The sequence below is a fragment of the Carcharhinus amblyrhynchos genome, chromosome 21 (assembly GCF_965287045.1).
Source record: "Carcharhinus amblyrhynchos chromosome 21, sCarAmb.v2.hapA, whole genome shotgun sequence".
Lineage (NCBI taxonomy): Eukaryota > Metazoa > Chordata > Chondrichthyes > Carcharhiniformes > Carcharhinidae > Carcharhinus > Carcharhinus amblyrhynchos.
Genome location: NC_137344.1, coordinates 2,645,884 through 2,672,132, shown reverse-complemented (window position 1 = coordinate 2,672,132; position 26,249 = coordinate 2,645,884). Strand labels below are relative to the sequence as shown.

The window sequence follows — 26,249 nt, the reverse complement described above, 5'->3', positions numbered from 1 at the left end:
TGATGCTGAGGGAGTGCCGCACTGTCGGGAGTGCCACACTGTCGGGAGTGCCACACTGTCGGGAGTGCCACACTGTCGGGAGTGCCGCACTGTCGGGAGTGTTGCAATGTCGGGAGTGCCGCACTGTCGGGAGTGTTGCAATGTCGGGAGTGCCGCACTGTCGGGAGTGTTGCAATGTCGGGAGTGCCGCACTGTCGGGAGTGTTGCACTGTCAGGAGTGCCGCACTGTCAGGAGTGCCGCACTGTCGGGAGTGCCGCACTGTCGGGAGTGTTGCACTGTCAGGAGTGCCGCACTGTCAGGAGTGCCGCACTGTCGGGAGTGCCGCACTGTCGGGAGTGTTGCACTGTCGGGAGTGCCGCACTGTCAGGAGTGTCACACTGTCGGGAGTGCCGCACTGTTGGGAGTGCCACACTGCCGGGAGTACCGCACTGTCGGGAGTGTCACACTGTCAGGAGTGTCACACTGTCGGGAGTGCCGCACTGTCGGGAGTGCCACACTGTCGGGACTGCCGCACTGTCGGGAGTGTAGCACTGTCGGGAGTGTCCTACTGTTGGGAGTGTCACACTGTCGGGAGTACCGCACTGTCGGGAGTGTAGCACTGTCAGGAGTGTCACACTGTCGGGAGTGCCGCACTGTCGGCAGTGTCCTACTGTCGGGAGTGTAGCACTGTCAGGAGTGTAGCACTATCGGGAGTGCCGCACTGTCGGGAGTGCCACGCTGTCGGGAGTGCCACACTGTCGGGAGTGTTGCATTGTCGGGAGTGTTGCACTGTCGGGAGTGTTGCACTGTCGGGAGTGCCGCACTATCGGGAGTGTAGCACTGTCGGGAGTGCCGCACTGTCGGGAGTGCCGCACTGTCAGGAGTGCCACACTGTCGGGAGTGCCGCACTGTCAGGAGTGCCACACTGTCGGGAGTGCCGCACTGTCGGGAGTGCCGCACTGTCGGGAGTGTTGCACTGTCAGGAGTGCCACACTGTCGGGAGTGCCGCACTGTCGGGAGTGCCACACTGTCGGGAGTGTCGCACTGTCGGGAATGTCGCACTGTCGGGAATACCGTACTGTCGGGAATGTCGCACTGTCGGGAATGTCGCACTGTCGGGAATGCCGCACTGTCGGGAGTGCCGCACTGTCGGGAGTGTCGCACTGTCGGGAGTGCCGCACTGTCGGGAATGCCGCACTGTCGGGAGTGTCGCACTGTTGGGAGTGCCGCACTGTCAGGAGTGTTGCACTGTCGGGAATGCCGCACTGTCGGGAGTGTCGCACTGTCGGGAGTGTCGCACTGTCGGGAGTGCCGCACTGTCGGGTGTGCCGCACTGTCGGGAGTGCCGCGCTGTCGGGAGTGCCGCACTGTCGGGTGTGCCGCACTGTCGGGTGTGCCGCACTGTCGGGTGTGCCGCACTGTCGGGTATGCCGCACTGTCGGGAGTGCCGCACTGTTGGGAGTTTTTTAATTTCTTTGTGAGACATGGGCATCGCTGCCTGGCCAGCATTTGTTGCCCATGTCTAGTTGCCCTTGAGAAGGTGGTAGTGAGCTACAATGCCGTTAGGGAGGAATTTCAGGATTTTGGTCCAGTGACAATGAAGGAATGGCAATATATTTCCTAGTTAGGATGGTGAGTGGCTTGAAGGGGAACTTGCAGGTGATGGTGTTCCCATGCATCTGCTGCCCTTGTCCTTCTAGATGGTTGTGGTCGTGGGTTTGGAAGGTGCTGTCTAAGGATCTTTGGTGAATTGGTGCAGTGCATCTTGTAGATGGTACACACTGCTGGTACTGCGTGTCGGTGGTGGAGGGAGTGGACGTTTGAACATGTTGCACCAATCAAGCGGGTTATTTTGTCCTGGATGGTGTCAAGCTTCTTGAGTATTGTTGGAACTGCACCCATCCAGGCAAGTGGGTGTATTCCATCACACTCCTGACCTGTGCCTTGTGGATGGTGTTTAGGCTCTGGGGAGTCAGGGGGTGAGTTACTTGCCACAGTATTCCCAGCCTCTGATCTGCTCTTGTAGCCAGTGTGATTATGTGGTGAGTCCAGTCGAGTTTCTGGTCAATGGTAACCTCAAGGATGTTGACAGTGGGGGATTCAGTGATGGTTACACCATTGAATGTCAAGGGGCGGTGGTGAGATTGTCTCTAATTGGGGATGGTCATTACCTGGCATTTGTGCGGCGTGAATGTTACTTGCCACTTGTCCGCCCAAGTCTGGATATTGTCCAGATCTTGCTGCATTTGAACATGGGTTGCTTCAGTATCTGAGGAGTTGCGAATCGTGCTGAACATTGTGCGATTATCAGCAAACATCCCCACTTCTGACCTTATGATGGAGGGAAGGTCATTGACGAAGCAGCTGAAGATGGTTGGGCCGAGGACACTGCCCTGAGGGACTCCTCCAGAGATGTCCTGAAGCTGAGATGACTGACCCTCCACAACCACAACCATCTTCCTATGTACCAGGTATGACTCCAACCAGCGGAGTGTTTGCCCCCGATACCTTTACAGATGCACAATAGAAAGCATTCTTTCTGGTTGTATCAAAGCTTGGCTCCTGCTCTGCCGAAAACTACAAGAAATTACAAAAGATCATGAATGTAGCCTAATCCATCACGCAAACCAGCCTCCCATTCATTGACTCTGTATACACTTCCTACTGCCTCAGCAAAGCAGTCATGATGTGGATATGCTGGCATTGGATGGGGTAAACACAGTAAAAAGTCTGACAACACCAGGTTTAAGTCCAACTGATTTATTTGATTGTAAACTCATTTTATTTGATAGTTTACTATCAAATAAATCGGTTGGACTTAAACCTGGTGTTGTCAGACTTTTTACTCAGCAAAGCAGCCAGCATAATTAAGGATCCCACGCACCCTGGATATTCTCTCTTCCACCTTCTTCCGTCCGGAAAAAGATACATAAATCTGAGGTCTTATACCAACCGACTCAAGAACAGCTTCTTCCCTGCTGCTGTTAGACTTTTGAATGGACCTATCTCGTATTTTAGAACATAGAACATAGAACAGTACAGCACAGTAAAGGCTCTTCAGCCCTCGATATTGTGCCGAGCTATACCCAAACCCAAGATCAAGCTATCCTACTCCCTATCATTCTGGTGTGCTCCATGTGCCTATCCAATGACCGCTTGAAAGTTCCTAAAATGTCCGACTCCACTATCACAGCAGGCACTGCATTCCACACCCAAACCACTCTCTGAGTAAAGAATCTACCTTGGGCATCCCTCCTACATCTCCCACCATGAACCTTATAGCTATGCCTCCTAGTAACAGCTACATCCACCCGATGAAATAGTCTCCGCACGTCCACTCTATCTATCCCCCTCATTATCTCATAAACTTCTATTAAGTCGCCTCTCATTCTCCTCCACTCTAAAGAGAAAAGCCCCAGCTCCCTCAACCTTTCCTCATAAGACCCACCCTCCAAACTAGGCAGCATCCTGGTAAATCTCCTCTGCACTCTCTCCAATGCTTCCACATCCTTCTTACAGTGAGGTGACCAGAACTGAACACAATATTCCAAATGTGGTCTCACCAAGGTCCTGTATAGTTGCAGCATAACCCCACAGCTCTTAAACTCAAACCCCCTGTTAATAAACGCTAACACACTATAAGCCTTCTTCACGGCTCTATCCACTTGAATGGCAACCTTCAGAGATCTGTGGATATGAACCCCAAGATCTCTCTGTTCCTCCATATTCCTCAGAACTCTGCCATTGACCCTGTAATCCACATTCAAGTTTGTCCTACTAAAATGAATCACCTTGTACTTAGAACATAGAACACTACAGCACAAACAGGCCCTTTGGCCCACAAGTTGCACTGATCATATCCATACCTACCAAGCCATAGAACCATCTATAATTCCCAATGCCATTAGATCCCATATAATCATCCAGAAGTCTCTTAAAAGACCCCAGCGAGTTCGCCTCTACCACCACCGACAGCAGCAGATTCCACTCACTCACCACCCTCTGAGTGAAAAACTTACCCCTAACATCTCGTCTGTACCTGCTCCCCAGCACCTTAAACCTGTGTCCTCTCATAGCGACCATTTCAGCCCTGGGAAAAGCCTCCGAGAATCCACCCTATCTATGCCTCTCAACATTTTATAAACCTCTATCAGGTCGCCTCTCAACCTTTGTCTCTCCAGGGAGAAGACACCTGGCTACCTCAACCTATCTTCATAAGGCATGCCTCCCAATCCAGGCAACACCCGTGTAAAAGGGTTAAACTCCATCTTATCAGGGTTAAATTCCATCAGCCACTTTTCTGCCCAATTCTGCATCCGATCAATGTCTCTTTGCAGCCTGCAAGAGCCCTGCACCTCACCCACTACTCCACCAATCTTGGTGCCATCAGCAAATTTACTAAGCCACCCTTCAGGCCCCTCTTCCAAGTCATTGATAAAAATCACAAATAGCAGAGGGACCCAGCACTGATCCCTGTGGTACACTGCTGGTAACTGGCCTCCAGTCTGAAAATTTTCCCTCCACCACCACCCTCTGTCTTCTATGAGACAGCCAGTTACTTATCCAATCGGCCAAATTTCCTTCTGTCACACACCTCCTTACTTTCTTCATGAGCTTACCATGGGGAACCTTATCAAACGCCTTACTAAAATCCATGTATACGACATCAACTGTTCTACCTTTGTCTACACACTTAGTTACCTCCTCAAAGAATTCAATCAAATTTGTGAGGTAGGACTTACCCCTCACGAAACCGTGCTGACTATCCTGGACTAAGCTTTACCTTTCCAAATGGTCATAAATCCTATCTCTCAGGACCTTCTCCATTAACTTGCTGACCACCAAAATAAGACTAACTGGCCTATAATTACCAGGGCCATACCTGTTTCCTTTCTTGAAGAGAGGAACAACATTCGCCACCCTCCAGTCCTCTGGCACAATCCCCAAGAATAGTGAGGACCCAAAGATCAAAGCTAAAAACTCTGCAATCTCATCCCTTGCCTCCCAAAGTATACTAGGATGTATCCCATCTGGCCCAGGGGATTATCGAGCCTCAAGTTTTTCAAAATTGCTAATACATCTTCCCTCAGAACATCTACCCCCTCCATCCTATCAGCCTGTATCACACTCTGATCCTCAAAAACATGGCCCCTCTCCTGAGTGAACACTGAAGAAAAGTATTTATTCAACGCCTCACCTATCTCTTCTGATATTAAGTTGTTCTTTCTCTACACCCTAGTTATGACTGTAACATTCTGCACTGTCTCCTTTCCTTCTCCATGAATGGTATGCTTTGTCTGTAACCCGCACAAGAAACAATACTTTTCACTGTATACTGATACAGTATGTGACAATAATAAATCAAATCAAATCAAATCCATTGATTCCAGTGCATCATTCCAGTGCTAACTGCTGACACTGTTGGGAGTGCTGCACTATTGGAAGATGATTTGGAGTTGGGGACCAAGTGTAGTGTGTCAAAGTTCACAGATGACATTAAGATGAGTGGCAGAGCAAAGTGTGCAGAGGACGCTGTAAGTCTGCAGAGGGATATAGATAGTCTAAGTGAGTGGACAAGGGTCTGGCAGATGGAGTACAGTGTAGGTAAATGTGAGGTCATCCATTTTGGTAGGAATATCAGCAAAATGGACAATTATTTAAATAGTAAAAAATTTCAGCATGCTGCTGTGCAGAGGGACCTGGGTGTCCTTGTGCAGGAATCTCAAGGAGTTGGTGCAGCAGGTAATTAAGAAGGCAAATGGAATTTTGTCCTTCATTGCTAGAGGGATGGAATTTAATAACAGTGAGGTTATGTTGCAGCTGTATAAGGTGCTGGTGAGGCCACACCTGGAGTACTGTGTACAGTTTTGGCCTCCTTACTTGAGAAAGGATATACTGGCACTGGAGGGGGTGCAGAGGAGATTCACTCGGTTGATTCCGGAGATGAGAGGGTTGACTTATGAGGAGAGACTTAGTAAACTGGGACTGTACTCATTGGAATTTAGAAGAATGAGGGGAGATCTTATAGGAATATATAAGATTATGAAGGGAATAGATAAGATAGAAGCAGGGAAGTTGTTTCCACTGGCGGGTGAAACTAGAACTAGGGGGGCATGGTCTTAAATAAGGGGGAAGCAGATTTAGGACTAAGTTGAGGAGGGACTTCTTCACACAAAGGGTTGTGAATCTGGAATTCCCTGCCCAGTTAAGTAGTTGAGGCTCCCTGATTGAATGTTTTTAGAACATAGAACTTTACAGCGCAGTACAGGCCCTTCAGCCCTCGATGTTGTGCCGACCTGTGAAACCAATCTAAAGCCCATTTAACACTATTCCAATATCATCCATATGTTTATCCAATGACCATTTAGATCCCCTTAATGTTGGCGAGTCCACTACTGTTGCAGGCAGGGCATTCCACACCCTCACTACACTCTGATTAAATAACCTACCTCTGACATCTGTGCTATATCTATCACCCCTCAATTTAAAGCTATGTCCCCTCATGCTAGCCATCTCCATCCAAGGAAAAAGACTCTCACTGTCCACTCTATCTAATCAGCTGATCATCTTATATGCCTCTATTAAGCCACCTCTTAACCATCTTCTCTCTAACAAAAACAGCCTCAAGTCCCTCAGCCTTTCCTCATAAGACCTTCCCACCATCCCAGGCAATATCCTGGTAAATCTCCTCCGCACCCTTTCTCATGCTTCCACATCCTTCCTATAATGCAGTGACCAGAACTGTATGCAATACTCCAAGTGCGGCCACACCAGTTTTGTACAGTTGTAATATGACCTCATGGCTCCAAAACTCAATCCCTCTCTCAACAAAAGCTAACACACTGTACGCTTTCTTAACAACCCTATCAACTTGGGTGCCAACTTTCAGGCATCTATGTACATGGACACGGAAATCTCTCTGCTCATCCACACTACCAAGTAACTTACCATTAGCCCAGTACTCTGTATTCCTGTTACTCCTTCCAAAGTGAATCACTTCACACCTTTCCACATTAAACTCCATTTGCCACCTCTCAGCCCAGCTCTGCAGCTTATCTATGTCCCTCTGTAACCCGCAACATCCTTCCGCACTGTCCACAACTCCACCGACTTTAGTGTCATCTGCAAATTTACTAACCCATCCTTCTATGCCCTCATCCAGATCATTTATAAAAATGACAAACAGTAGTGGCCTCAAAATAGATCCTTGCGGTACACCACTAGTAACTGAACTCCAGGATGAACATTTCCCATCAACCACCACCCTCTGTCTTCTTATAGCTAGCCAATTCCTGATCCAAACCGCTAAATCCCCCTCAATCCCATGCCTCTGTATTTTTTGCAATAGGCAAGGAGATAGATTTTTTAACAGTAAAGGAATTAAGGGGTATAGTGAGTGGGTGGGTAAGTGGAGCAGAGTCCATGAAAAGATCAGCCTTGTTCTCAGGCTTAAGGGACCAGATGGCCTACTCCCAATCCTAGTTCTTATGTTCTAATGAGTGCTGCACTATTGGGAATGTTGCACTATTGGAAGTGCTGCATTTTTGAAACAGCTGCAATGTTGGGAGTGCTGCAATGTTGGATGAAACATTAAAGCAAGGTCCTGTCTGCCCTCTCAGGTGAACATAAAAGATCCCAAGGCACTGTTCCAAAGACAAGCAGAGGAATGTTGCCAAGTTTTACTGCAGTCAGTAATATGCTCTCTTTCAAATATTACTGGCCATTTATCTCATTGCTGAGTGTGGGATTTTACTGTGTGCAAATTGGCTGCTAATTTTACACCAATGACTATATTTCAAAGGTGCTTCATTTATTGTAAAGTACTTAGTGTGTCCTGAGATCATGAAAAATGCTATCGAAATGCTAACTTTCTCTGAACTGCAGAAGTCGATTCTAATTTGTTTGCTGCAAGTTTCTCTTGTGCAGTTTAGTCAATGGTGCTGCGTCTGATAAGACTGGTTAAACATCGTGTCTCATTTACGTTGACTCTGAAAGAGTTACCCTTTCAAACTGGCTTCTAACAGAACACCAGTGATTGATTATCTGCCCTAAGAAACCAATTTGCAATAAGATCAACGCATACATTCTGTTACCCACCAATCAGGCAAAGCCACAATTGCCAGCTCCCTAACCTGTGTCCAACACTAGAAATGTTACATGATTTAATGTCTCTGTGCTGCAGGAGAATTTGAAATATTTCTCTTTTTGTTCAGCTCATTGGAACTTTGGAGGAAGTGCAGATGCCACAGAATGGAATTACCCACCAGGGCATCAGGGCTTTGGCCTTGTCTTTCACAAAGAACACCAACCTCCGAATCCTCAACCTCAATGACAACACCTTCACTGAACCAGGGGCAGTCAGCATGGCAGAGGTATGTGTGTATCTGTGGGACAGCTACTCCTTCACTGTTCCACGGTACCTCAAATGTTGCATGGACAAACAGTGCAGGAAAGAGGAGAGAGTGAAAACAGGTAACAGAGTACATAGCATTGCCAGCACAGGCCCAATTGGTCCATGCTGGTGCTCATGCTCCACACAACCTTCTTGTCACCCCATCCAATCCATCAACGTTTCCTTCTATTCCTTTCTCCCTGATGTTCTTACCTAGCTAATTTCTCACTTCAGCCACTCCCTGCGATAGTGAGTTCCACAATCTCAGCACTCTCTGGGTACAGGGGTTTCTCCAGAATTCCGTGTTGGGTTTGGGTGGAGATTTGGAAGTGGGATAAACCCATCATGGATGCAAAGGAGTGAAATTGTTTACCTATTAGCTAATAATTTCTATTTTCCAGTTGGAATTGTGGCAACTAATAAACCACTGCATAAACCAAGCCTCGCCTGACCACCCCAACACACCCCACCCCCAACCCCCCACCCCCAACCCCCCACCCCCATCCCCATCCCCATCCCCATCCCTACCCACCTTCCTTCACACATAAGGTCCCCTGTCTAATCTGCACAAATTGATCTGGATAACACAGATTCTGGGATGTTTGGTATTACATATCCACAGGGGATTGTAAATGAGAATGGTGAAATGATTGCAGGAAGAAAAGCAGGCAGATTTTATTTGCAGCAGGATCTGCTCCATATTTAAAGGTTTTCATAAGAAATTGCAACCCCATATTTGTTTCTGAATAATGATGCATGTAAATAGATTGTTTATCATCTCTCAGGAGATTAGCAAAAACAGATTGTATTTATTCAGCCCTTTCAATGTAACAACACATTCCAAGTTGCTTCACAGAATCAAGAGGATAAAATGGATATTGATCCAAAAGAGGAGACACTAGGAGGGTCAAAGAGGTGGGTATAAAGGATGTCTTAAAAAATGAGAGAGAAATGGAAAAGCAGAGAGAATTGAGGAGGAGTTTCAGGCTGTCTCAGTAGCTGAAGTAAGGCAAAGATAGTGGAAAGTGTGAGGCAGAAAAATGCAGTGATCTCTGGAGTTTACAGAGCTGGAGGAAATTGCAGGGAATAGCTTAGTTGGCTGGATGGCTGGCCTGTAATACAGAGTGATGCTAACAGTGTGGGTTCAATTCCCTGTATTGCCTGAGGTTATTCACAAAGGTCCCACATTCTCAACCTTCTCTTGCCTGAGGTCTGGTGACCCTCAGGTGAATTCACCACCAGCCAGCTCTCCCCATCAAAGGGGAGAACTGCCTCTGGTCATTCAGGACTCTGGTGACTTTATACCAAACTCTGGTTTGAGACTGGTTCCCAATTAGAATGGTACAGGACTGATTAATTAAAAATAATTGTTTGTGAAAATTGGTGTGTACTTAGAAAGAAAGAAAATGCGTTTCTCCAGCTCATTGTACATCCTAAAACAATTCACAGAAAATGGAGTGGAGTTGTGAGAACAGAATTATACTGCTGGCTGTGTTACTCTCCACCCACCAAGCTCCGTATCACTCACACTCCATGGAATCTGAAAGATGTCAACTATCCAATGGCATTATTGGACTACCTGCAAAAGATTTATGTTTTCTTTGTCAGCGATTGCAGGCATGCCAAACCTGTTTGAGACAATCTACAACTGCAAAATTGTAGAATGGTACAAATAAGCCACTGAGGCTATGCTGCTGGTGGTCTACCCACCCTAACTCCATTTGGCGGCTCACTGCACCTAACCCACAAGATTCCTGTTTTATGTGACTTTTGAATAGATGCAAACTGCCCAATAGCTTCATGTACAAGTAGCCATATCACTTCTACTAATGAAAGGCAGTAAGAAAGAGTTTGAATTTATACAGCGTTTTATCCTGTTCTCAGTGCCTCATATCCAGTGAATTACTTTTGAAGTACAGTTATTATGCAGACAGTGAAACTGAAATGGGTGACCCAGGACACCTTAAATATTTTTTGCTGTAAGTTAATGTGTTAGGAGTCAGTGCGTTGGGGTGTGAAAAAGAGGAGAATGTAGTCGTTATCACTGGCATAAAACATTCATACTGATGTTATATTAGAAAATCCATTTGTTCATGCATAGAAAACAGTAAGGATTTCAAATGTGTGTTTGGTTCAATGTAAAGGCTAACAGGATGGAATTTTCCCATATTTTGACTGAGTGGGTAGTGGGCAGTAAAAGCAGCGATAGCCCACCAGATTTTGTGCCGTATTTTTAGGGATTTTGAAAAAATAATTTCTTTATTGGTTTCAGATGGTGCACAGCCTCCGAATCACCAACCACACCACCGGCTGGGCAGTTCAGTCAGTGGGGCACTCCATTCAAAGGCTTCCCCCGCCTCCAGCGACCTTCCCCAACCACTTGTAGAAGGTCCAATGCAGACGATGGCTGTCAAGAAGGATGCCATGGAACAATGATGTCCCCTAGCCAGACACAAGAGCCATCACAACTGTCACCTACACCTTCCAGCAGCACAGGGTCACATTCCTCAGTGGAACTCAGTATTAAGGAGGCCTCAGCGATCACAAACTGTGAGCACCATGCATTCTCTGATCCATGGCAGAAGGAGGCAAGAACTTTCCAGGATGCCTGTACTCAGAGGATTGCTGGAGGCCAGGAACGTGCTGAGCCTCAGTCAGTAGCTGGACCTACGAAGGCAAAGTTGGGAACATCAGGAAAGGATGTCAGCTACACTCCTCAGAGTGAAAGCCAGGATGTCCACTGTAATTGTGCTGAATGTCTGAGGCAACCAGGACGTGGGAATGCCGGTGTTGGACTGGCGTAAACACAGTAAAAAGTCTGACAACACCAGGTTTAAGTCCAACCGATTTATTTGATAATACTCACAAGCTTTCGAGGGGACTGCCTCTTCGTCAGGTGAAGGACACACAGCGAGGCTGACAGCCACTATGGGTCCCTGGTGCAAGAGTTCTGTCCTGCACTGGTGGAGGGACTGAACTCTGTGCTGCATAGCATGCACTCAATGGTGCAGATACTTGTGGACATCCAGGGGTGCCAATGTCAGAGGATGGTGGGCTTCTCGAACTGACGCCAGCTGCCCCTGTATCCCAAGGAAGAGGCCAGGGGATCTTGAGCACCCATTGGGTGAAAGAGAAAGCTGGTGCACAGGCCGGGACAATCCACCCAAACGTCTGCAGGAGTGTCCATCCTGTCCAAAACCCGTCTTCCTGGGAACCCTTCAGCTCCAGCCCCGCAAGCCAAGGCAGGTGGCATTGCCACACAGCAGCAACCCAAAACAGGCCAGGGCCCTTCAGCTGTTGGCCATCCAGAGAATGCCCGCCAAGGCCATCACAGACAAAAGTCATGGCAGACAACAGACTGCCTCCATCTCTGCTATGGATCCTGGGAATACACCAAGACGTAGCAGCAGGGTTAGAAAGGTTAAGGTCTAGTTACACAGTAGATAGATAGTCACTTGTAGATAGAGTCCACCTTTAAAAATAAACTCTCATTCATTGCAACCTCTCAATGGCTCCCTGATCTTCTTGTAGTGCTGCTGACACAACTACATTTGAGTTGAAAAAAGAGCTAGATGCTCAGTCCAGAGCCTCCTCCATCTGATCGCTGCACGGTTGCCAGCACACTGGCTCGCATCCCCTCAGAGCAACAAAATGCATCGGTCACATCCATTTCTCCTTGGTAATGAGGACATTCCCCACAATGCTCAGGGCACTGTCACTCAACCCAGTCATTGTCAATGTTTGCTCTCTGTACATGTGACCCAGTGGTGAGAGCCTTCTGAACAGTGTGCATCGGCCTTCAGTGATGTGGAACCTCAATAGCACAGATAACTAAGGGGAAGCCTGGATCAGGAGACATGAAACTCTCCAAGTGACATCATAGAACATAGAACATAGAACATTACAGCGCAGAACAGGCCCTTCGGCCCACGATGTTGCGCCGACCAGTTAAAAAACAATGACCCACTAATCTAAACCAATCCCTTTTCGTCCATAAACCTATCCATGGATCTCTTAAACGTCCCCAAACTAGGCGCATTTACAACTGCAGCAGGCAGGGCATTCCAATCCCTCACCACCCTCTGGGTAAAGAACCTACCCCTGACATCCGTCCTATAACTACCCCCCCTTAATTTAAAGCCGTGCCCCCTCGTGCTAGCTTTCTCCATCCGAGGAAAAAGGCTATCACTGTCCACCCTATCTAAACCTCTAATCATCTTATACGTTTCAATAAGATCCCCTCTTAGCCGCCTTCTTTCTAGCGAAAACAACCCCAAATCCCTCAGTCTCTCCTCATAGGACCTCCCCTCCATACCAGGCAACATCCTGGTAAACCTCCTGTGCACCCTCTCCAAAGCCTCCACATCCTTCCTGTAATGTGGGGACCAGAACTGCACACAATACTCCAAGTGCGGCCGCACCAGAGTTGTGTACAGTTGCAACATGACGCTGCGACTCCTAAATTCAATCCCCCTACCAATAAACGCCAAGACACCGTATGCCTTCTTAACAACCTTATCTACTTGATTCCCAACTCTCAGGGATCTATGTACACATACACCTAGATCCCTCTGTTCATCCACACTATTCAAAGTCCTCCCGTTAGCCTTATACTCAACACATCTGTTATTCCTACCAAAGTGAATTACCTCACACTTCTCCGCATTAAACTCCATCCGCCACCTCTCGGCCCAGCTCTGCAACCTGTCTAAGTCTCCCTGCAAACTATGACACCCTTCCTCACAATCTACCACACCTCCGACTTTGGTGTCATCAGCAAATTTACTAATCCTGATAGGACCCTGGTCGCTGAGAGTAGCGAGCTGCCTTCAGTCAGTCAGGAGTCAGAGTCTCGCAGTAGCTCTTTGTGTAACAATGCACTGTCCCCACTGCACGCCATCACCACCCTGCTGCAAAGTAGGATCCCTGAACTGTGAAAGATTGTAATCAATTGCAGTTTTCAACAGATCAACAGAGTTCTGTTGGACCAAAGTGTCATGGAGCAAAGGCAATGGCAATGGAGTCGATCAGGTAATGGTTTTATAGAATTTATAGCATGGCAGAACAGACATGGCTGTGAATGCTGTCCGCCTGTGCATCTTGGAATTCTGTCAGAGTGATTGTTCATGTTCAGGTGTTTACATTGATATTGCTGTATATATTTAACAGCTAATCATTGTAAAATATTCACAGAACACAGAATACGATAGTGCTGAAGAGGCCCTTCAGCCCATCGAGTCTGCACCAACACATGAAATGCGCTGACCTGCCCACCTAATCCCACTTGCCAGCACTGGGCCCCTAGCCCTGAATGTTATGATGTGCCAAGTGCTCATCCAAGTAATTTTTAAAGGATGTGAGGCATCCCGCCCCCACCACCCTCCCAGGCAGTGCATTCCAGACCATCACCACCCTTTGGGTAAAAAAGCTTTTCCTCAAATGCCCTCTAAAGCTCCCACCCCTCACTTTTAACTTGTGTCCCCTTGTAACTGACCCTTCAACTAAGGGGAACAGCTGCTCCTTATCCACTCTGCCCATGTCCCGAATAATCTTGAACACCTCAATCAGGTCGCCCCTCAGACTTCTCTGCTCCAGAGAAAACAACCTGTCTTCATAACTTAAATGTTCCATTCCAGGCAGCATCCTGGTGAATCTTCTCTGCACCCACTCCAGTGTGATCACATTCTTCCAGAATGTGCACACCAGAACTGCACATAATACTCCAGCTGTCCTGGCACATTCTGGACAGGCTTGTGTAGACACTATAGTTGTTGCGCTGGTGGCTCTGGGCTTGTGCAGCTTGCGATTAAGTTGTGCTCCAGCAATACACCTTGCTTCGTGAGCTTTACAGCCTTTGTGGATGAGGCAGTGCCAGGTAGGGCAGTTTTGTGCCAGTGTGTCCCAGGTGGTCGTGTCAATGTCAGGCAACTTCAGGGAGGCTTCGAGTGTGTCTTTGAAATGTTTCTTCTGCCCTCCATGCGAGCGTCTTCCAGCAGAGAGTTCCCCAAAGAAGGAGCTGCTTGGTGTGCACTCGTCTGACATACGGATGACATGACCTGCCCACCTGGTCTGCACTCTCATCAGCAGTGTGTGGACTGATGATAGACTTGCTCTAGAGAGAACTCCAGTGTCTGGCACTTTGTCTTGCCATCGGATGCGTAATATTCTGCGAAGACAAGTCATATGGAAATGATTGAGCTGTCTTGCATGCCTTCGATACACAGTCCATGTTTCACAGGCATACAGGCATATAGTACCACAGCACTGTAGACCTTCAGTTTTGTTGCTGGGCTGATTTCTCAACATTCCCATACAGTGGAGCGCAGACTACCAAAAGCAGAACTGGCCTTTGCTATTCTGCAGTTAACTTCTGCATCAATAGTCACTGCTTGGGAGAGGGTGCTGCCAAGATAAGTGAACTGGTCCACTGCCTGTAGTTTCTCCCCTTTGATCGTGATTATGGGTTCTGTGTACGGTGCATGAGGAGCAGGCTGGTGCATGACTTCGGTCTTTTTAATGTTGATGGTGAGTCCAAAGTTGTCACAAGCCGTGGAAAATTTGTCCACACTGACTTGCATCCCTGGCTCTGAGCCAGTATACAGGGCGCAGTCATCGGCAAAGAGGAAGTCTCTCAGAGCAGTCTCCTTCACTTTGGTAATAGCTTGAAGTCTCCTCGGGTTGAAAAGCTTCCCATCCACTCTGTACTTGAGACAAATTCCAGCAACACTGTCCTGGAAGGCATCATTCAGCATGGCAGTAAATATATGCTGAACAGTGTGGGTGTGAGCACACAGCCCTGTTTGACGCCATTGGTGACTGGGAATGCCTCAGAGGATTCTCCACTATCCAGTACTCTGGCCATCATGGAACTGAATGAATTTGGGGGCAGCCGAACTTTGACATGATCCTCCACAGGCCTTGTCGGCTTATAGCATCGAAGGCTTTCGCGAGGTCAACAAAGGTTGTGTAGAGCTCGCGATTCTGCTCCTGACACTTCTCCTGAAGTTGGCGCACAGCAAAAATCATATCAGTAGTCCCATGACCTTTGCAGAAGCCACACTGACTCTGGAAACAGGCCCAGCTCCAGATAGAGTGACCAGACGATTTAGCAGGACTCTTGCGAGGGTTTTTCCTGTGATGGAGAGCAGTGAGATTCCTTGGTGGTTGTCGCATACTTGCCGATTGCCCTTCCTCTTGTAGAGGTGTACGATGGAAGCATCTTTAAGTACCTGAGGAATGGATCCTTGCTTCCAAAAGGACTGGAACAACTCGGTTAGCTTCTTGATAAGTGCAGGACCAGCAGCTTTATAGATCCCTGTGGGTATGGCATCTGCCCCTGGGGCTTTGCCACTGGATAGCTGGCTGACAGCTTTCGTGACTTCAGCTACTACCAGTGGGTCATCCATGGCGCTGTTGATATCAACCTGGGGAACCTGTCTATTGCCTCATCGTTAATAGATGATGGTTGGTGATGGCTTCAAAGTATTCAGCCCATCTCTGCAGGATCTGAGCCCTCTCTGTAATGAGAGTTTTACCATCTGTACTCAGGAGAGGGGAACTCCAGAGAGATTGAGGTCCATAGAGAGTGTTGAGGGCTTCATAGAACCATTTCAGCATATCCCTGTATTTCGTCTGCCTTAGCGCTCAACCAGGCATCCTGCATTTTACGCAGTTTATTCTGGACTGTGGAAAAGCACAGTCTTCATCGGGCCTGTCAGAACGACCCATCTTCAGCTGCCAAGAAAAACGCTTTTACCGGTGCTCGCAGGACAAGACATTGGTAAGGCCACACTTGGAATACTGTGTGCAATTCTGGTCACCCTATTATAGAAAAGATATCATTAAACTAGAAAGCGTGCAGAAAAGATTTCTGAGAATGCGATCCAGCTTGATGGTTTGAGTTATAAGGAGAGGCTGGATAGACGAGACCTTTTTCTTTGGAGCGTAGGAGGCTTAAAGGAAATCTTATAGAGGCCTATAAAATAATGAGGATCATAGATAAGGTAGATAGTCAACATTATTTCCCAAAGTTAGTGGAGTCTAAACCTAGAGGGCATAGGTTTAAGATGAGAGGAGAGAGATACAAAAGGGTCCAAAGGGGCAATTGTTTCACACAGAAGGTTGTGAGTGTCTGGAACAAGCTGCCAGAGGTAATAGTAGAGGTGGGTACAATTTGTCTTTTAAAAAGCATTTAGACAGTTACATGGGTAAGGTGGGTATAGAGGGATATGGGCCAAACGAGGGCATTGGGACTAGCTTCATGGGCAGCATGGACAATTTGGGCGAAGGGCTTGTTTCCATTCTGTAACGCGATGACTTTATGACTCTGTAACTGGAGAAGGACCCATTTATCCCAACCTTGTGCTTTTTACCAGTCTGACAATCCTCAATCCAAGACACTACTCTACCTCCAACCCCTTGGGATATAATCTTCTGGATCAGTCTCTTGTGTGGCACCTTATCAAATGCTTTCCGGAAGTCCAGATAGATCACATCCACAGGATCCCTGTTATCTATCTTGCTGGTTATATCATCAAAGAACTCTCGCAGGTTTGTCAAACAAGACTTGCCCTTCACAAAGCCATGTTGACGCTGCTGAATTGAGCTTTGCTTTTCCAGATACTCCATCACCTCCTCCTGAATGATTGACTCCAGCAACTTTCCCACCACAGAGGGCAAGCTGACTGGTCTGTAGTTTCCTACTTTTTGTCTCTCTCTCCTTTCTTGAATAGGGGCGTGATATTCGTATATTTCCAGTCCACCGGTACCTTTCCAAAATCCAGGGAATTTTAGAATATCATAACTAGTGCATCCACTGTCTCTGCCGTTACTTCCTTTGACACCCGAGGGTGGAGGCCATCAGGTCCTGGGAACATATCTACTTTTAAACCCTTCAGTAACTGAGTACCTTCTTCCTGATTGGAGTAATTTCACCAAGTTTCATGGTATTAGTTGCAGTTATTCTCTTCTACTGTGAAGACCGAGACAAAGTATTGGTTTAGTGCCTCTGCCATCTCCGACTTTTCCATTATTACTCCACCATTTCCATCCTCTAAAGAGCCAACATCTACTTTCACTATTCTCTTCCTCTTTATATACTTCTAGAAACTTCTGGTGTCAGTGTTTATGTTTTCAGGTAGCTTCCTCTCAGAGTTCATTTTAGCTTTTTGGATATTGTATTTAGTTACCTTTAGCTGGCATTTGAAGTTATCCCAATCCTTCACCCTGCCACTAACTTTTGAGGTATTGTATGCCCTCGATCATGCCCTTATATTATCCTTAATTTTCTCATTAAACCATTGATGATTTTTCACCCTTTTGTAATTCCTCTTCCTCTCAGGAATGTACCTTAGTTGAGATGTCTTTAATATCGCCCTGGACAACTGCCACTGTTCTTCTCCCATCCTCCCCTTCAAACTCTTGCCCAACCCACTTGGGCCAACTCTTTCCTTAGGCCTGCATAATTACCCTTGCCCAATGCTAAAACTCGAGCCTGTGATTCTGCCCTCTCATTTCCAATCTGGATTTGAAATTCTATCATGCTGTGATCGCTCCCTCCGAGTTGATCCTGAGCTATAATCCTTCCTCATTCAATAATACCAGATCTAAAGTAGCCAGTTCTCTGGTTGGATCCATAACATGCTGTTCTACGAAAGAGTCCCTCATACATTCTGTGAACCCTTCTTCAAGGCTACCCTTGCCAAGTTGATTAATTCAATCAATATGCGTGTTAAAGCTGCCCCTAATTACCGCTGTACCCTTTTCACAACCCTCCTCATTTCCTGATTGACACTATGCCCTATTTCTAAAGTACTGTTCAAGGGTCTGTAAATTACAAGCAGTGTGTTTCTTTCCTTGCTTTTTATCTCTGTCCAGACTGACTCAACATTTTGGCGTCCAGTGTCAACATCATTCCTGAATGCATCCTTAACCACTGGAGCAACTCCACCTTTAACTTCTCATCATCTGTCCTTCCAGAATATTTTGTATCCTTAGAGATTAAACTCCCAGTAACCCCCACCAGGTCAGATCCACTTGTCACTATTGTGCTGTCAGCTCATCAACTTTGTTTCAAGTACTGTGTGCATTTTGGTATAAGGTCTTTAAATAAGTCTTACTGATTTGTGTTTCTCTCTCTTAGTCCTTATTTGTTGATCCCTAATAACATTGGGCCTTATCTCTAATACTTACTTAAAGGAAAATACTCTTCAGGAATTAAAGATACAGCAGTACCTGTATCAACCCCCATCTTCAGAAATATCCAAAATCAATGTGATCCATCCAGCATGGACAAGGTGTTCACTTGATCATATCTATGGATATTCTCTTCTTCACAGTCGTAATGTCTTCCTCCCATGTTGCAAATTATTTTTGTAGAATACATCTTGTTTTTCTTCTCAAAGATACCCAGATTCTTCTGAATATTTTCCTCAGGGGAAGTGGCCCAGTCCAACAAGCTTTTGTACGTGATCCATTTTGTCAATATTCTTGCATTGACTATCCTTGCTCTACTGAATAGCCCATTTTGGGCACACCTGTGACATGTTTATTGCTGCTTTAACTTCTTGTGGATCTTCATTCCTGCACCGAATTCTGAAGCCTCTTTAACAGCCATTTCTATTGACACTGATTTCTGCTGCTGTCTTCAAAGTCAAAGCTTGTTCAGTAAGCAACCTTCATTGGATAGCCACATTTTGTAGACCACAAACTAGACAATCTCGAAGAGTATCTTCTAATGACTCAAATACTCACAATGTTGTGCAGCTTTTTAAGATTGCCACAAACTGAGCAATGCTTTCACCTTCCACTTGATTCCTTCAATGGAACCTGAACAGTTCTGTGTTGATGAGTGGGTTTGGAGATTAATGTTCTTCAAGGATCTTTGTCAAGTCAGCGTAAGTTTTGATTCTTGGCTTTGCTGGATGAACCAAGTTCCTGAGCAAATTGTAGATTTTACTTCCTATTGTACTGAGAAAGCTGGTGCAGGCAACTGATTGGCAATTTTATTCAGTTCTACAAATTACTGAAAGTGCTCAGCATAGGAATTCCATGATTTATTTTCTTCATTGAAAGGATCCTTGGCTCCTAATTGACCCACCATTTTTTTTTGCAGGCACGAGCGACTCGAGACTGTTCAGTATATATTTTTTACTGTCTTCCCTGTACTTTCTTTTTTACCCTAGAGACCAATGACTTGATGTATTTTATTTTCAAATGGCCCCAGCTCTACAGCAGAGCATCCCTTCTTTTCAAAAATGCCAGATACTGCCTGGAATCTCGCCTTTGTCTAACACACAGAGAGCATCCGTCCTTTCTCAGCTGCGTGCTGCTTCTCCCGCTCTGCCACTGAACACTGCAACACATGCACAGACCCTGCAGCTTAGACAACTCTTCCCCATTTTATTTCCGGTAAGGAACACAATGGCTGGGATTTTACCGTCCGGCCCACCATGGGAATTGGAGCAGGCGAGGGGCCATCCATGAAAAGATCCATTGACCTCGGCTGGTTTTCCTTAACTGGCACTTCAGTCTTTAATCCTGGTGTTGATCTTCCCCCAGCCTTCTAATACTCGGAGTATAAGGACCCAGAATATTTTATTAAATTTGGGGTCTTTTCTCAATGTTCTCAACAAAACAAAATCCTGACTGGTTGCCAATTTTATTTTTGTAATGTCCTAACTATGTTAGGTGTTGTGGGTTTAAAACAAAAAGAGAAAGATACGAGGCACAGTCTTATCGGCCTTTCACTCCCCACTGCCGCTGCAGCGAGGATGGAGAATTTGGCACTCAGTCAAATCTCCGTTCACTGCAGCAGAACCAGAAAATCCTGCCAGAGCGAACGGCCGGAAAATTCTGCCCATGGCTTGTGCATGTAGATCCAAACTGACAATTTATTGCAGAGACTATTGCCTGTATAAAGTAGAAAATAAAACTAATGTAGGAGACTCTGAAACAGCCCATTACCATCAAATCATGTGCTTAGCTCTTAAAGCAATCATGCAAAAACTTAAATATATAGCACATTGGAATGAGGTAAACACCAACAACTTACATTTGAAGAGCATCTTTAACATGGTAATATGCCCCAGGGTACTTCACAGGAGCATTGTTAAACAATACTTGACATGGAGGAGATATCAGGATAGATAACCAAACATTTGGTCAAAAAAATCAGCTTTAAGGAGTGCCTTAAATTTGGAGAGTGAGGTAAAGAGGCAGAGAGGTTTAGGGACAGAATTCCAGAGCTTGGAACCTAAGCAGCTCAGTGCATGGCCATTAGTGGTGGAACGATGGAAGCGGGGTTATGCAGGGTGTCAGAATTGGAGGAGTAAAGAGATCTGGAGGGTTCTAAAACTGGAAGAGGTTTCATAAATTTAATAATTGCTTCACTATTTAGAGAGTTTCCTCCTTACTGAACAATTAAATTGGGAAGCAGGAACTTTGAAGGACTTACATGCATTAGTCTCCTTTAAAATAATGACTACATTTAGAAACTACTGATGTCTCAACTGATAAACCATCTTCAGTCCCCATAATGGTGTCGGGCATCTGTTTCCCATTACCCTGACTTTCCCCAGTGCTGTCCAGGAAAAGAAAAGGCAATGGGTTCAGGTATTCATAAAACTCATAAAATGCCTACACTGCAGAAGGAGGCCATTCAGCCCATCAAATCTGCACTGACCACAGTCCCACCCAGGCTCTATCCCCACATATTTACCCTATATAAGACTGTGGGAGGAAACTGGAGCACCAGGAGAAAACCCACACAGACACGGGGAGAATTGCAAACTCCACACAGACAGTGACAGAAGCCTGGAATTGAACCCAGGTCCCTGGTGCTGTGAGGCAGCAGTGCTAATCACAGTGCCACCATGCTGTCTAAGTACAATTGCAGGAACAGAATGATACACATGAATGGCCAGCCATAGTCAATATTATTTGCTGAAAATGTTATATTTAGGTGCGGCATTGCTGCCACGTTTAATGGGCCACTGGTTGGGTGGACACATTAATAAATGTGGAATACCTGTCTCTGGCTGTGGAAAACTGAGCAATTGTTAAAGTGCAATGCTGTCTCCCTCTCTCATCTCCCTCTCTCATGTTGCCCCAAGTTCAGAGTGAAGCACAGTATATGGAACACCCTAAGATTAAGCCATAGGCTGCCTCCAGCAATGTTTCCCTCTCTATTTTGGAATGACTGTCAAGGTGACCTAAACAGGAAATTTACCTCTTGCATCCCCTTCCCCATACCCCACCGTAGCACTCCCAGTGTGACGTGTGGGATAGTGGTGAATATTGATTGTACTGAGTTTCTTTTTATTGATTGATGGAATATGGGTGTCACTGGTTAGACCAGCATTTACTATCCAACACTCATTGCCCTGGGGAAGGTTGTGGTGAGCTGCCTTGTTGAACCGCTGCAGTCCCTGATGTGTAGGTACACCCACAGTGCTGTTAGGGAGGGAGTTCCAGGATTTTGACCCAGCGACAGTAAAGGAATGGCAACATATTCCCAAGGCAGGATGGTGAATAGCTTGGAGGAGATCCACCTGTTGGCGGTATGCCTAGGTATCTGCTACTCTTGTCCTTCTTGATGGTCGTGAGTTTGGAAGATCAGCTGAAGGAATCTTGGTGAATTCCTGCATTGCTTCTTGTAGATGATAGATGGCACACGTGGAGGGATTGAATATTTGTGGAAGGGGAAACCAATCAATTGGGCTGCTTTGTTCTGGATGGTGTTGAGCTTCTTGAGTGTTGTTGGAGCTGCACCCATCCAGGCAAGCGGGGAGTATTCCATCACACTCCTGACACGTGATTTATAGATGGTGAACAGGCTTCGGAGACCCAGGAGGTGAGTTACTCACCACAGGATTCCCAGCCTCTAACCTGGAGCAGAGTAACCCTGGCAGAACCCAAACTGAGTAAAAAGTCTGACAACACCAGGTTTAAGTCCAACCGATTTATTTGATAATACTCACAAGCTTTCGAGGGGACTGCCTCTTCGTCAGGTGAATGGAGAGTTCTGGCCTCAGACAGAGCATATAAAGCACAGTAATCTCTAAACTGTCTGTGCTTTATATGCTCTGTCTGAGGCCAGAACTCTCCATTCACCTGACGAAGAGGCAGTCCCCTCGAAAGCTTGTGAGTATTATCAAATAAATCGGTTGGACTTAAACCTGGTGTTGTCAGACTTTTTACTGTGTTTACGCCAGTCCAACGCCGGCATACCCACATCAGAACCCAAACTGAGCAGCGTCACTGAGCAGGTTGTTGCTGAGTGAGTGTCATTTGAGAGTATTATTGACAACCCCTTCCAACACTTTATTGATGAGCAAGTGTTGACTAATGGGGCAGTAATTGGCCAGGTTGGATTTGTCCTCTTTCCTGTGTTCAGGGCACACCTGGGCAATTTTCCACATTGCCGGGTTGATGCCAGTGTTGTAGCTGTACTAGAACATCTTAGATGGGGCATGGGAAGTTCTGGGGCAATGTCTTTTGCTCTATTGCTGGAATGTTATCAGGGCCCATTCTCTTTGCAGTTTCCAGCACCTTCAGTAGTTTTTTGACATCATGTGGAGTGAATCGAATTGGCTGGAGACTGACATCTGTGATACTGGGAACCACCGAAGGAAGCTGAGATGGATCATCCACACGGCACTTCTGGCTAGAGATTGCAGCAAATACTTCAGCCTTATCTTTTATACTGGTGTGCTGGGCTCCTCCATCATTGAGGATGGGGATATCTGTGGAGCCTCCTCCTCCAGTGAGTTGTTTAATTGTCCACCATCATTCATGGTTGGATGTGGCAGGACTGCAGAGCTTAGATCTGATCTGAGTATAAATTGTCTTGCATAATCATGCAAGATGAGTAGAGAACATAACTTGAAAATGAAATAGGAATTCCAGCACCATTGGTTAAGAAGCTCATTATCTGCCCATACCAATTATTGCTGCACTGGTCAGCTCTATCTGACTAAACTGGTCTTCACAATCGGTTCTGAGCTCAGCTTTGTCCAGTTCTAATACAAACTCAGTGGTGTTTTTCTGAATTTTCCACTTTGACTTCCAAGACCCGAAAAGGCGCACGTTCTGGCTATTGAAAACCAGCAAAGCTTTAGGTTTTAAACAGCAATGTGTTAAAGTTGTGGCTCCAATTATTGTAGGCACATTTCCAGTAATCTCAAGGACTGGCACATATGTACCCCTGAGTCACTCTGAGTCACTACTGAGCACATAAACCCATCGCCAGGCATAGCAGCTGGACAACAACTTGGGTTTAACTGTTAATGTAGTTGTCAAGATCCTTTTCTGTGATGAATGGGAGGTCGCTGCAGATGGACAGGACTGTCAGGCGAAGATACCCTGGAAGGGTCAGAACATTGTGCCCTCACAGCACCAGAGGCCTGGGTTCAATTCCGGCCTTGGGTGATTGTCTGTGTGGAGTCTGCGCATTCTCCCCATGTCTGGGTGGGTTTCCTCTGTGTACTTCAGTTTCCTCCCCCAATACAAAGAAGTAGAGGTTAGGTAGAATGGCCATGCTAAATTGCACCTTAATGTCCCACGATATAGGCTAGGAGGATTAGCAAATGCGTGGTGTTATAGAGTAAGCCAATAAATGAGGTGGTGCAGACTCATTGGGCTGAGTGGCCTCCTTCTGCACTGCAGGGATTCTTTTTTTTTATTCATGGGCCATGGGCGTCGCTGGCTGGCCAGCATTTATTGCCCATTCCTAGTTGCTCTTGGAGGACAATTGAGAGTCAGTCACTTTGCTGTGGCTCTGGAGTCACATATAGGCCAGATCAGTTAAGGACGGCAGATTTCCTTCCCTAAAGGACATTAATAATCCAGATGGACAATCGACAATGGTTTCATGGTCATCAGTGGATTCATAATTCCAGATATTTTTTATTGAATTCAAATTCCACCATTTGCTGGGATTCAAACCCAGGTCCCCAGAGCATTCGCTGGATCAATCGTCTGGCACTGATACCACTCAGCCATCATCTCCCCTTCTATGATAAAGGTCGATGCTGACGGTTTTAATTATACCACAGAGGTCTCACAATCACAATCGACTACTGGCTGTCAAAAACTTGCCAGAAGGAACACCATAAACCTTTCAAATCAATTGCTGGTCCGACATACTCTGTACAAGAGAGTTAGAGTTACCCATCTCTGGGCTGGTTCATCATTGTGTACACAATGTGTACCATGAATCAAGGAGAAGGCCAGATCAACATTGATCAGTTCCTGCAGAATGGTCAGCACCCACATGTTACCAGTACCTTATTCTGTATCATTTCACCTCTGAAGTATTGTGATGATGCACTCTTCTCTCTGTCCAAAAAATAACTAACAGCCCCTGGAATCCAGAGCACCTCTGAATCACTGAGCCATTCAGCTTTCTCACATAGAAACATAGAAGATAGGAGCAGGAGGAGACCATTCAGCCCTTCGAGCCTGCTCCACCATTCATTATGATCATGGCTGATCATCCAACTCAATAGCCTAATCCTGCTTTCTTCCCCTAACCTTTGACCCCATTCACCCCAGTGCTATATCCAGCCGTCTCTTAAATACATTCAGTGTTTTGGCATCAACTACTTCCTGTGGTGATGACTTCCACATCATGGTGGAGCTCGAACATCTTCACTTTAAAACAATTCCCTCCTCACTCTGCCTCTATATTTAAACCCTGTTAAGATTTGGATGCTTTCGGTCCATTCTTGGCTCCTCCAAACCACCCTGAAGCAGCAGAAGTGCTCCAATCTCTATGTTTGACTAGTGTTTCTGTGGCAGCTTCAGTGTATGATTCAGGACAGTGTCTGAGTGGACATCTCACTCTCAGGGGCGAAGTGACAAAAATGAAGTATTGTTCATGTGTGGCTATTGACCTTCTGCTGGTCCTCCAATGGGGGAGGGGGGGTGGGGGTTGGGCAGCACAGTGGTTAGCCCTGCTGCCTCACAGTGCCAGGAACCTGGGTTCGATTCCTGGCATGTGTCACTGTCTGTGTGGGATTTGCATGTTGTCTGTGTGGGTTTCCTCTGAGTGCTCCGGTTTCCTCCCACAGTCCAAAGGTGTGCAGGTTAAGGGGATTGGCTGTGCTAAATTCTCCCGCCGCGTACCTGAATAGGTGCCAGACTGTGGCCACTAGGGGATTTTCACAGTAACTTCATTGCAGTGTTAATGTAAAACTACTTGTGATTAATAAATAAACTCTAATGTTAAGCTGGCAGACTGCACGTCTACGGGGTGGATGGAAGGGAAGGCCATGTTGCTGAGCTGACTGTTACTGCGGTCCTGGCCAATACTCATGGATGCCGCAGTATTTCTGAAATGATCTTTCCTCTCCAATCTTTGGTCATATTTTCCAGGCCGGGAGGAATGATGATGAGTTTGACCCATTCGATCCCTTGCAAACTGATTTGGTGGAAGTTCTGTGATCTCATCACTTTATCACTCGCTTTCAGCCAGATTCTCTGGGTCATAAACCTAGGCTTTTCACGCTGAAGTCATATCGACGAGTTTTGCTTGCTTTTTGAAAGCAGCCATTGGTGTCAAGCTCTTTCCCTGACAGCCTCACATCTGATCCCGCTGATGGGTTTGACATGATGATTGACTGCCTTTTTCCTTGGTTAGATATGATGCCATTGCACCAGAGTAACTGGACAGTCATTGAACCTGATCTCTGATCTACATCCTTTTCTTTACCCACCTCTATAGCTTTTGAGATATTTGCTTTCTGTGTGGTTGCTGGAATTTTCAATGAAGAAAATATTTCACTCTGTGCTATAATGTGTTTGTGGACAGCTTCTTGCAGGGAAGTAATGCTGAAGATCTATTTTGGTGTTATCACATGCTGCAGAGTGAGTGAT

At 46.3% G+C, this 26,249-nt stretch overlaps 1 protein-coding gene across 1 annotated transcript in view; it reads left to right on the top strand.

Annotated features, from left to right (window-relative positions):
• LOC145356556 (ran GTPase-activating protein 1-like) overlaps nt 1-26,249 on the top strand; it is a 389,212-nt gene that overhangs the window by 325,618 nt on the left and 37,345 nt on the right. Inside the window, exon 6 of the mRNA XM_080209327.1 lies at nt 8,194-8,352. Within this exon, the coding sequence (XP_080065453.1) occupies nt 8,194-8,352 (159 nt within the window). The remainder of the gene's footprint in view (nt 1-8,193; nt 8,353-26,249) is intronic.